This window comes from Macrobrachium rosenbergii, chromosome 14 (assembly GCF_040412425.1).
Source record: "Macrobrachium rosenbergii isolate ZJJX-2024 chromosome 14, ASM4041242v1, whole genome shotgun sequence".
Lineage (NCBI taxonomy): Eukaryota > Metazoa > Arthropoda > Malacostraca > Decapoda > Palaemonidae > Macrobrachium > Macrobrachium rosenbergii.
In genome coordinates, this window is record NC_089754.1 from 21,131,480 (window position 1) to 21,143,959 (window position 12,480).

The 12,480-nt window shown below is 39.2% G+C and overlaps 1 protein-coding gene across 4 annotated transcripts in view; it reads right to left on the reverse strand.

Annotated features, from left to right (window-relative positions):
* LOC136845768 (uncharacterized) overlaps nucleotides 1–12,480 on the reverse strand; it is a 489,838-nt gene that overhangs the window by 7,718 nt on the left and 469,640 nt on the right. For all 4 annotated transcript variants that reach the window (XM_067116022.1, XM_067116021.1, XM_067116023.1 and 1 more), the window contains 2 exons: nucleotides 12,200–12,345; nucleotides 9,314–9,407 (listed from right to left, as the gene is read on the reverse strand). In XM_067116022.1, the coding sequence (XP_066972123.1) occupies nucleotides 9,314–9,407; nucleotides 12,200–12,307 (202 nt within the window). In that variant the 5' untranslated portion in view covers nucleotides 12,308–12,345. The remainder of the gene's footprint in view (nucleotides 1–9,313; nucleotides 9,408–12,199; nucleotides 12,346–12,480) is intronic.

Consider the following 12,480-nt stretch of genomic DNA (forward strand, 5'->3'; position numbering starts at 1 on the left):
GGATGGAGTTTCTCAACCTTTGATAGATAGAATTTTAATGCTCGCACCGGACATAAGGACATCTCCACTGGATCGCCGGTAACGAACTCTTGCTGATAAAGAACCCTAAACGAACGAGGCAGAGGGTTAACCTCTGACTCCGACTTCGCCACGAATTCCGGAAGAAGAGATAAATACATATTTCCCGCCTAGGAAACCAGCCTAGAAATTGCCTGAAGCTCGCCCACCTTCTAGCTGTTGTTAAAGCTGTAAGAAAAAAACCCTTCTTAATCAGTTGTCTTAACGTTAGAACTTCCAACAAATCCCACAGAGGAGCCCAAGTCAGTAAGACAGGATGTTTAATCTTAAAGGAACGTAATAAATCATAGATGATCTTACTACTGGAAATTTTTGGGAAGATGGAAACTACATGTACTACTAAGCGTTGAGCGGTAGCCAACAATCGCCAAATATAAAAGAACCTCGACTTTCTGAAGGAATAAAAGAAAATCAGCTATTTTGGCTATGGAAAGTTTAGAGATGAAATGACCTTCCTTACAACACCAACTTATATACATTGTCCGGCTGGCCTGGTAAAGCTTATGGGTTGACTTTCTCAAGCTGAAAGAAAGCTGTCCTGACACAGCTTTAGAGAGTCCAGTCTGTCTAGCTGCTTGCTTGGCAGGTGCCTGCAACTAGGTTCAGCACGTGGGGGTTTGGATGATAATGGTGAAAAAGCGGTTGTCTGAGAAGATCTGCATGGGAAGGAACACCTGAACTTCCGTAAGGAGCTTAGGAGTTCCAGAAACCAAGGGCATAGGGCCAGCAAGGAGCTATTAGAGCCATAGACGTCTTGACACTCTCCCGCAATTTCCTGATTACCTGATGAATGAGACCGATTGGCTGAAAGCATACACCTGCATGTGATTCCAATTTTGTAACATTGCAACAGTGCCTATCGACTGGTGAGAAATAAACCGGAAGACGATGGTTTAATCTCATTGCAAAAAAGTCCACCGATGCTGGCCACTTCCGAGAACCTGACATACTACTTCCTGAGCCAAAGTCCACTCTCCCACCAATACCTGATGAGAGCGACATAACGAGTAGGCCAGTAAGTTGAGACTCCCTGATACAAGTTGGGGAAGAAGAGACACTTTCCGTTCTTCACACCTTCCCAGGACTCTGTGTGTTATAGTATTGACTTCTGTTGATCTTGACCTGCCCCCGAGTTCTTCAGATACAACACGGAGTTATGTTGTCACAAAACAGAGCCACTACTTTGTTGCACACTAGGACTGAAAACCACCTGAGGGCTTCCTTTACAGCCATGAGTTCCCAAGATTTATTGACTCCTCTCGTTCCCGATCCCTCCAGAGGCCCAAGGCCTGGGTTTCCTCTAAGGTTGTTCCCCAACCTTGATCTGAGACATCTGAGTACAGATGAACGCCGGGAAGAGGGGAGTCGATAGACCTTCTGGGTGTCAGATGCACTTCTTCTGAACACCACAGAAGATCCGACAGGCAAGATTCGCTCCAGACTATAACTGTGTTCTTGTTGCGGAAGTCCCAGGGATTCCTGAGACATACCTGAAGAGAAACGCATCTGGAGATGAGACCCTGGAATTAAAAGAGAGAGAAGACATTCTCCCTAAGAGGTTTCTCTAAACTGGTAACGGCTGTCCCCTGTTGGACAGGAACACCTCTACTTCCTGAAGGACCGACTGGATCCCCTCCAGGGTTGGGGAAAAAATCTCAAAGGAAGAGAGATAATCCCATTCCCTGAAAGGTTTTAGATTGTGTTGGGACCAGGCAACTCTTGGCAAAGATTAGATGAATTCCTAGTATCTTGCATAGATTCTATAAGAAGTCCCTCGCCCTTACTAGCTCCTCTAAAGAGGAGGCAAGGATCAGCCAAGGGTTAGATACTTCAACATTCTGTACCCTCGACGATGCAATTGCCGGACACCAGAGACATGAGTTAGAAGCAACAAAGTTCGTCATACTGGCCACATCACCTGAACCCTGAGCAGCCACACGAATCATAGCCTCCTGTGATGCTACTGCTGATGACGAAGACATGAAATTGACCATGGAGGAGACATCCTCCTCTCTAAAAAGACTGTTGCAGAGCGCAAAAAGGCGCCCTTAGTGAGGCAGAAGATGATTTAAAAAGAAGTCCCTCCTCTTCTTGCCAAAGAACGTTGTACAGCCAGCCGAAATGTTAGCCTGGTATGCCAACCCCATCAAAACCGAAGTGATGAGGTTGTCAAACAGTACAGGATCAGAGGGAGTATATCCAACTTGTTTGAGAAACCCCATCAACCCAGACAGCATCCACAAAGAGTGGGACAAGGCCTCAGACTGGCTGCGAAAAGTGTCCTCCAAAATACAAGCCTCATGAGATGTAACCGCTACCAAATGATTTGACGAAGGAACCCGAGAAAGAAGAGCCTCAACAGATTCGTTAAGAAGAACTCTGACACTGGCAGAAGGGTTACCTGCTACCCTATAGAACCCCTTCCGTTTTGGAAGCAAGGTTGAATCCTGTCTACACGACCCGATAAGAGAAGCTAACCCAGAGTCCGCCTCCCTCAACACCTGCCCTACTCGGCCAAACCGGACCAGTTTACTTGGTGTTTGGGAGACTACTGGTTTGGTTGCATACAACGATTCAAACATTGCTTGGTTTGGCTGTGTAGGTTCCTCAGGAGCCTGGACTATGAATAGAGAAAATGGATAAAGTCCACCATCCACTTATACTCGCTTCCATTTGCTGGAGAAAAAAACCTATATCTGGTACTGGCTCCTCTTCTTCAAAAGAGCATTCTCTGTCAGACTGGTCCAACCAAACCTGAACAGGAAAAGAGACAGACTGATCACCCGCAAGAGTTGCACCCGATAACCCGGATCTTGCTACACCAGGATGTGCGAGACCAACACCTGCCATACCTGACCCCATCATACCTGAGCCAACCGTAACCCAGTTGCGCAAACCCTGTACCAACTAAAGCCAATGACAAAACTCTCGAGTCAGATGCACTCGACTGCGCAAACCACGCACCACCTAGCAACGATGATGTATCACCTCACCTGGGCAACAAACGCCCACCCCTGCAAGCGGACAGGACGCAACACCCAATCCACCCAACGCCGCACCAGGACAGGTATCTGGTGCTGAAGTCACACTGATTAACCTCTTCCCACTCAACCCCGTGTATTCTCCAGTTTAAAATAACCGTCATATTTCAGTAGGCCCAAGTATACTCGAAATTCTGTTATCTCTTTCCTAGCAACTCCCAATAAACTCAGCTGTTGTTTATATTAGTCTCCCACTATAGAAAGCCGTTTTCTATGGATATAAGAGCCTTCTTATACAAAATTGTAGCTATCTTGGCCACTGGAGACGTGTCCTTTCATCAGTCAGGATTTCTATGGTTTTTTGTGGATTTTCCTTTATTGTTATTGATATAACTATCATGAGTAGTGAGAGTGATGGTGATACAGAGTATTATGATGGAATGGACGATTCAGGAAGCGAAAGTGATGGTGATATGATGTCAGAATACTCTGATACTTCAGATGAAGATGATGATGATAATATTCTTGATAACCAAGGCTGGCAAAGAATAATAATTTTGGATGATAAACCACCCTCTCCCCCACAGCCTGCATTTCCCTTTATTGGTGATAATATAATTCATCATGTATATAATACTGAAGATGATGAAGAAAATACATATATTCAGTATTTTGAGTCATTTCTTGATGACAATATTTTAGACATTATTGTTACAGAGACGAACAGGATTGCTGAACAAAAGTTGAGTGGAAAACCAGAAACAGAGAAAAAGAAATGGCATCCAACATACTGGGAAGAAATGAGGATTTTCCTTAATGTTATTATGCTACAGGGGATTATAAAGCAACCTGATGAAAGCCAATACTGGTCTATGATGCCCTTGTTACATACCCCAATTTTTGCTAAAGTTATGCCACAGTGCAGATTTTGCAAAATAAAGCAGCATTTGCATTTGTCAAATAATGAGGATTTTGACCCTGCCACTCATCTTTGCCCAAAGCTCAACAAAATCTGGAAGTTTTATAACAGCATTATTAGCAAATTCAAAAATATGTACACACCTGCACAAAATGTAGCTATAGATGAAAGTCTTTTACTTTATAAAGGACACCTTGGTTGGGTACAATATTTGCCACTAAAAAGAGGTAGATTTGGGATAAAATATTTCATGTTGTGTGAATCAGAATCAGGATATGTTTGGAATTTTGTCATTTATAGAGGTCAAGGAACAATGTTTGATAATGATTATGAAGACCTTCCCATGTCTTCAAAAATTATGACGCTGATGAAGTGGCCATTACTGAAAAAGGCTATTGCCTTACAATGGATAACTATTATAACTCTCCCCAAATAGCAGATTTACTGACAAAAAATGAAACAAGACGTTTATGGCACTGTCCGTGTTAGCAGAAAGGAAATGCCCTCTGGATTGAAATGAGAAAAACTGCAGAAAGGCTGTATGGTGGCTTACAAAAGAAGAAAAGTAACAGCAATAAAATGGAAGGATGAGAGATGTTGTATTACTTTCCACAGTGCATAACACAGAAATGGTAGAAACTGAAAAAAGAGGAAAATTGATAAAGAAGCCTAAACTGGTTATGGACTACAATGACACAATGGGAGGGGTTGATGAAGTAGATCAACGTCTGCATGATTATCCTCTTACAAGAAAAAGGAGAAAGAGGTATTACAAGAAAATATTCTTTCATATTGTCAACTTTGCATTGTGGAATTCCTATCTTTTGTATCTCAAATCAGGAGGATAAGCAACAGCTCTAAAGTACCATCTTCAAGTGATAGACGAGACAATAAAAAAGTACCATACACCTATGATGTCATCAAAAGTAGGACGACCAAGTAGTGTACCTCACCCTCTTCGTCTTACAGAAAGGCATTTCCCAGATGTCGTGCCACCTACAGAAAAGAAAAGTAACCCCACAAGACAATGTGTAGTTTGTAGCAGAAAGCGAGATGCAAGTGGAAAAAGACTAAGGAAAGAAAGCAGATATTGCTGTTTGGTGTGTGATGTAGCACTGTGTACAACTCCTTGCTTTAGGATATATCACACGAAGGATAACTTTTAGGAAAAGATGAAAGAATTTATTTTATTTTATCATGTTCTGTACAGGAGTAAATACATTTATTTTCAAAATATAAAGCTGAAATAGGTAATACAGAAAGAAAAGTATTATTCATTATGATGAAGGTAAAACCTTTTATTTCAATTTGTCCTTTTCTATTACTTTTCATAAAGGCAAGAATCTTTTTCTTTTTGTGATAATGAAACCTTTTGCATTTTCTATTGAAAGTATTATATTTTTGTCACCATAATTTTTTCTTCTATGTTAGTCACCAGGCTTTATCATATTGTATTTTTTCATAAATGCAAGATTTTCTTCTTTTTTTTAAAAAATTTGCTTCTTTTATTTTCTTTTGAATTTCAGTTATGTTATAAAGTTTTACATTTATCATGTGTAATTATTTTGTTGCTATACTGAAGAATTATGAAAGAATAAAAATATAGATGAAAATGCAATAAATATATTCTTTTTATTTTCCTTGGATTTTACAATTTCCGAGAAAACTTGACCTTGAGAAGTTATGAAATAGTTGAAGACTATCCTGACAAAAAAATTATTTTTTCTGAAGAAATATTCGAGGTGATTTATCACTTTAGCATATACTTTAGAAATAAACAATAAAAAAATATGCTTCATAAAGACTGCAAGTTGGGATAAAAAATGTGAGAGGGAAGGGGTTAAGGGAGAGGGAGGAAGAACTCCCTGATGACCCAGAACCAAAGCTGAACCCACATTGAACACCATAGAAGGAGGAACAGAAATAGCCACAGGAAAAGTTGAGAAAGAAGTAGAAGAAGGAGATAAAGAAAGCAGCCACACTTGGAATAACCACCGGAGCACATATACCGCCGACGTTGGACAGGTGGAGAACATGCCAACTGGTCCAGTACTCAAAGGTGTTTCTCAGGACAAGCTACGAGCTGCAGAACCAATGGGGACCAAAGAAGGAAAATTACCAGCTACTTTGGTGAAAAGGAGAGGCTGAGTGCACCATCTGTACTGATACACTCAACGATGATGCAGACGATACACCAAATGCTGTAGCATCCGCAAGAACCGCAGAGGACACATTACATTTTAAACCCAGTAAAGGATGAAAATACGGAGTTGTGGAAGACTCTGCAACTGCCTGTGAAGCATCTAGACCAGAAGCCTGAGAAAACTACAGGACCCATTTAAGGTGCTAAAGAAGACAGCCACGCCAAAGGTACATCTTACCTCAACCCGAAAGAGAGAGAGGGAGCCGCTGAAAACTCCATTACAGGATTGAACCAATGAAAATTCTTTGCTCTGCTGACTTAATGGCAAAGAAAACAGGATGAGCGAGAGAACACTGCGAAGAGTGACCTGATAAAGAAGATTGTGTAAAGACATTGGAAGAAGGCTTAGAAGAAAACGGGGTAAAAAGGACAACTCAGAAGCAGCAGAAAAGGCCATAGTTTTTTTTTTGAGAGAGAATGAAAAATAGACCGACCCTGTTCCCCCTTGATAATCTTGACAGACATCACCAGCAAACTCAAGAAAATTCTTCAAGACATGATTGTGAATACTGGAAAACCCAAAATTGAAAACATTGCCTAACTAGTAATCTATAACCCTGTGACAAACCCAACAACTCTGCATTATGTTGAGCCAAATTGAAAACCCTATCACCAGAATTACCACCACCGCAAGACGAACCAAACTCATCCACCGAAGGAAAAGGAACCTTCGAGGATGAAGGAGCATTCTCCCACACTACAGAACCCGAAAAACCCGAAACCACCTCCGAACGACGAACCACGGACTTAGAAACCTTCTGTTGTAAAGAACTCTAAGCAGGAAATAAAACCAAAGATGGATCCAAGACAAAGTCATCACACTAGGAACCCCAACCGAACCTGAATGAGACTGCACCTTCCACTTCTTTTCCTGAACTCTTCCTAACCTATTTTCCCTACTCATCTGTGTCTTACCAAACTCTACATCAACCTCAGAACCTACACCTTGAGTGGGAAGGGGGGAATCTGCTGCCATCACTGCCTGCTCTGCGCCGGGGGGGCTGACAGAACCTACCTTCGAGGCTTGCGGTTCTCCATGACCCCCGACACCCGTTAGGGCTGGTTTTGGAACAGGCAGGGGGGCTGAAAAAGAACGATTAGAATCAACTATGCTACTACTATCACTATCTCTATTCTCTGTTAACTTACTCATCAGGCTAGAAATAGGCTAGACATACTGGATGATAAACTGTCCTCTAACTTCTTGAATCTAACACTTCCTTATCTACTGATTGTAATCCTACAGCTGATCCTGACCTACCCTTACTCTTCGAGGCGAAGGATTTTCTGTGTTTCAAATAATCTTCTATTTGATCTACTGACCAAGACCCATAATCATCACATCCCTGACTGATACTACACTGAACCTTCCTACATAAAATACAAACAGAATGTCGATCGTGTTTGAGGGTATTCATCCTATGCTTGCAAGACGTGCAGGCGGCAGCATCTCCAGCAGTAGATGGCTCCGTCATCTAAGATGTAGATGAAGTGGAAGCAGCGGCGCTAGCAGACAGCGATGTCTTCTTGTCTGACTTATCCAATCGAGTCCAAAGTGCCGATCCAAAGTTAAAAACCAGGAGAGAAGTTCCAAATCCAGTCAATAAAGTATAAATCCAGGAGAAAAGGCGTTGAAAACAGTCCAAAATCGTAATCTGATGTCCAAATTCTTTAAATGGGGTCGGGCTAAATGACCAAAAGTTCGCCTGTTGTGGGACACACCCACACAGCACAGCGAACGAAAACAATTGGGGATGTCGGCCTCTGTTGGCCGGTATTTGCAGCAGCGCTGTCGACGGTACCTCAGGTAAATCATTTGACAAGATTTTTCATGTAGCGTTGGTAACGCCGACAGTTAATTACCCACTTTGTTGGTAAAATTATGGGGATATAGTTCTGGCTGGTCAGTGACCAGGGCTCATTCAGGTGTTCAGGGAGTGTATGCAATACAATTTTTCATATAGGAAACTTAAGATCACAAATTTTACACATTTCTGCCAAGTTTAAGACTTTATTAATAAGCAGCAGAAGTCACCACTTTGCCATAGCCATCCATGAAGCAGTGAAAGCTCTCTGGGATAATCTTTGCAATGCTGTTCATAGCCAGTGCAAAGAGGGTAACACTTTATGAACTACACTAAAGGAATCCTTGATATATTATATTTGATAATACTTATGCTATTTTCTATCTGAAATCTTAAATTCTTGAAAAATAGCTTATAAAAACAGCATTGATTAACTCACAACCATGTAGGTCTGAAAAATTTCATGTCTCCATGTGGTGTCAGTCTTTTTTTTCTTTAGATACAAAGGATAACAACTGCTTTGATGCACAGGCTTCACATAGTTATTTTTTTTATGCAAACTTAACATTTGTGGTAATGGACGTTTCTGTCGTCTCAGTAATCTGCAGTAGTTGTTACATCCAGGATACCACTTAAGTCTTACACAGACCATCTTCACAACCTTATCTAAGAATGATTTCAATTAATGGGGCAGTAGTTGGTCTCTGACAAACTATCTTTTCCAGGTTTAAGAGAGGGTAATATTCTTAGTACAGTGATACCATGGTACTCATCATTAATTGGTTCCAGAAGGCAAAAACAATGAGCACCAAACAAATTTTTCCCATAAGGAATAATGCTGTTTAAATGGATGGAAGACAACTTGGGGGTGGAGGGGGAGAATCCAGATAAAAAGTTATCTCAGTAACTCTCTGAGGAAGATGAAGGGAGAATCTGTACACACAAAATATGGTAAACTTTGTTGCAGTGTGCTTCTGCTATATGATACTTTCAACAGCACATAGTGAAGAAGTGCCTGCATCTTTACAGAATTTTCTAGGGGGGACAGCTTGGTGGGAATGGTGTATTTAATGCTTAAATATGTATATAAATATTGAATTAGAAATCCTATTAAGACTAGACGAGGAAGCAATTTACTTATGGTTTTCATGGAGTTATTAAATTCCTGACCATACAATTTATTTTCATGCACTGATGCAAAAATTCTTGGAAAATACACCCTTCGATTGCTTACCATGCTCAAACTTCGTCAGAATTTCACTTTCACTCTGAACTGATGAAAATTCATACACATATGCAACAGAACATGTATTAAAATTTTGCTTACCTGCCACATTTTTCATTATGAGGTGGGACATATCCCACTTCAGAAATTCTTCCATGCACTTAGAAGGTCTCAGTTTTTCTAGAACTCCTTTGTTCTGTGGAAGAAAAGTTTAACTGTAAGCAATTCATGACTAGTCATTACGCCTACTTTTATTCCATAGTAAACACTTCCTACTTTAGTATGATAGTATTTTCATTTCAGTTACCTTACTGTAATGAAATAGAGTTTAGTATCCTAGTACAGTACATGTAACAAGATGTGTAATTTTTCAGAGAGAAAAATCACAAGGAATCCACCAGCTTGGTTGGAAATATATTCTAGATCATCAATTCTAATGATTTTAATAAAGATGTTCCAAGAAATATCAGCAATACTTTTGGTGAAATGAAGTCATCTGTTTCAAAACTGGCAGTTATAACACAATGCTAGTGTTATTGTTGCATATTGATTTTAATTTGCACAATTTACTGAAATAAATATTGAAAAATGATGGTTTTGTTCATAGCCAATAACAAAGTTATGGGTGTGTTTTGACATTTTTACACTACTGGCACTTTCACCACACCACAGTAATCACCTGTTACCCTTCACTGCTTTTTTAACACCAGTTGCAAATGGTTTTCTTGTCAGGAAACAGAATCATGTAGAAAGCACTTAGACTGTACATCTTCGCTAGCATAAAAGAATTTTTTATTCAAAATCAAACCAGTTTCAGCACTTAGATAAAGTAATAAATGATGACAGAGTCATCTTAAAAATAGGCTCTAACCTCCTCCCTGCCACCACCACCCGAAAAGGGAATAATCCAAATCATTATTCTATCTCGTATGTCAAGCAAGCTAATCTGAATTAAGATCTTTAGTCACTGTAAAAGATAGTGCTCCTTTGGTGCATAGCCTATCTGTAATGGCCATTGAAATTAGCAGAAAGTTTTATTTCACAAAAAATGTACAATTTTTTCAAGAAAAGTTGTATACTGTGTTGTATGTATGATATATAGTCACTAATTTGATCCATCACAATTTTTTGCTTTCAAATATCAAGTTACAAGTAACTCCATGTTAAATTCATTATTCCTTTGTGTTTTTTTTTTTATAATTTATTCACTGCTTTGGTTAGATCTTAAAGCTGCGCATATATCCCAGGACAGTAAAAATTAAGAAATACTAAAATTTGGGCTTATCCAATTGTATCCTTAACCAGTGTTGGTCTTTGAGGATGGACTAATTACTTGTACATATTTTTTATAATAATTTTAGACTAGCATGGGAAACACTCTGATCTGTATATCATCCACAAAATGGTATTATAGATTTCTATTTACTTAATTTCAAGGTAGTGCTGAAGTATTGAAACCACTGCAGATCCAATCCACCACAATGTAACTCATCATTTGTCTGTAGCACAAATATCCACAAAATTTCGTAAAATCTATTAGTATTTATTGGAGACATTTAATAAAAACTTTGATTTACACCAGAACAGTATCTACATAATTTTTATCCACTATTTCATCCACAATATACATCATCTCACAAAATTTCTCAGTAACTTTCTGAGACATTCCAAGGAAAGAAATCCTGGATCCTCATCTGTATTATCTTGATCTACCTCAAAACCTAACCAACTTATCCATAGGCTACAGACTATGCACCCTAAAATCTAAGTAAATTTAGTTGTTAAGATCCTGGATATGCATCTGGGTCTGCATCCACTTCTGAACACATTAACTTCCTTGTAACACAGCCCATCATGCGTTAGAATTTTGCTGAAATCTATCTATAGAATTCAGGATTACATTCCACTGGAAAAATCTGGGAGACACCCTGATCTGGATCCGTCATAAATCAAATGACTTCCTGGCCCAATCCTCCACATAACTTCACAGATACAATATATAATAAAAAACTAGAATCCACATCTGGATTTGTATTCAGATCTAATTCTATCTCAGAAGCCAATAGCCTCTTCCTTGTCCTGCAGCCCACTCCCTGTAGAATCCACAGAAATCTTTTGGTATTTCTACACGAAAAATAACAAACATACACTCAGATCAGCAACTAGGTCCATTAAAATCAAACAAATTTGCTCCTTGACCCATGACATAGACCTCACAAAAGTTCCAGTGAAATCTAATGATAAATTATCAGTGTTTTATACTGAGATCACTAGTTTGATCTGCATTTGTATCCAGGTACAGAGCTAGTGGTATAACAATACCTACACTCTTATTGGTCCATAACCCACACCTCACACAATAACTGAAACTTGTCATTAACTGTTCGAGTTGACATGCAGACAGAAACAGAGACAAAGGTGAACACCTCTGTCTAACATTGTAGGTGGAGGCAAGGAAAAAGTGCTGTTGAATTTAAAATAATCTTCAACAGAGTAATTTTATCATGTGCCTTTGGAAATAAAACTGATATGAAGCAGGCCCCATAATCTTCAAATTTTCTTCAACGGTCAACTCCAAATGAAGAATTCTTTGTAAGTAAGAGTTCCAATGTCAAGTGAACCCAACTGCACTGGTATATTTTAATCCCAATGGAAGGGGATACTATATTTTTCCTCTTGTAATTAGGTATTTGCAAATCAGTGGATTTCCACAGATTAGAAAAATGAGTCAAAGCATATTTGCACTGGCCTTCATAACCTTCAATGTCTGGGTATTCTGTACTATAATGCAAAAGTAAGACAAAATATTGAGATTCTTGAATTCTTAAATTGGGGAGTTAAGGGTAAATCATACAGTATGAATGGTCTGTGAAACTCTTGTGGTGCACGGGGACAGTAATTATTAAATGCTGTCAAGAATATTTTCCTCATCCCTACTGAAGAACTTTTGTAATGATATTTTTCTTAAACATAAATCTTGCATCTTACCATTTCCTGACTTGTATGTCCACATATTTCTGGCTGCTTTTCATGAAGTTCCTCATTGTATCTTTCTCGTGCTTGATAGGCAGCTTCTAGTAATGGTACAAGCACCATTAGTAAATGAATACACACAAAGGACTTTCTTGTAAACCCTGAAAAAATAGCAATGAAATTTGTTTTATTTTGTTTTTAACAATGGATAAAGTGAGACACTACTAAAATACAAATAAAATCTAAATTTCTAGTCAACAGCATTGTGGTTGATGCTATGATGTGATAGTGTACAG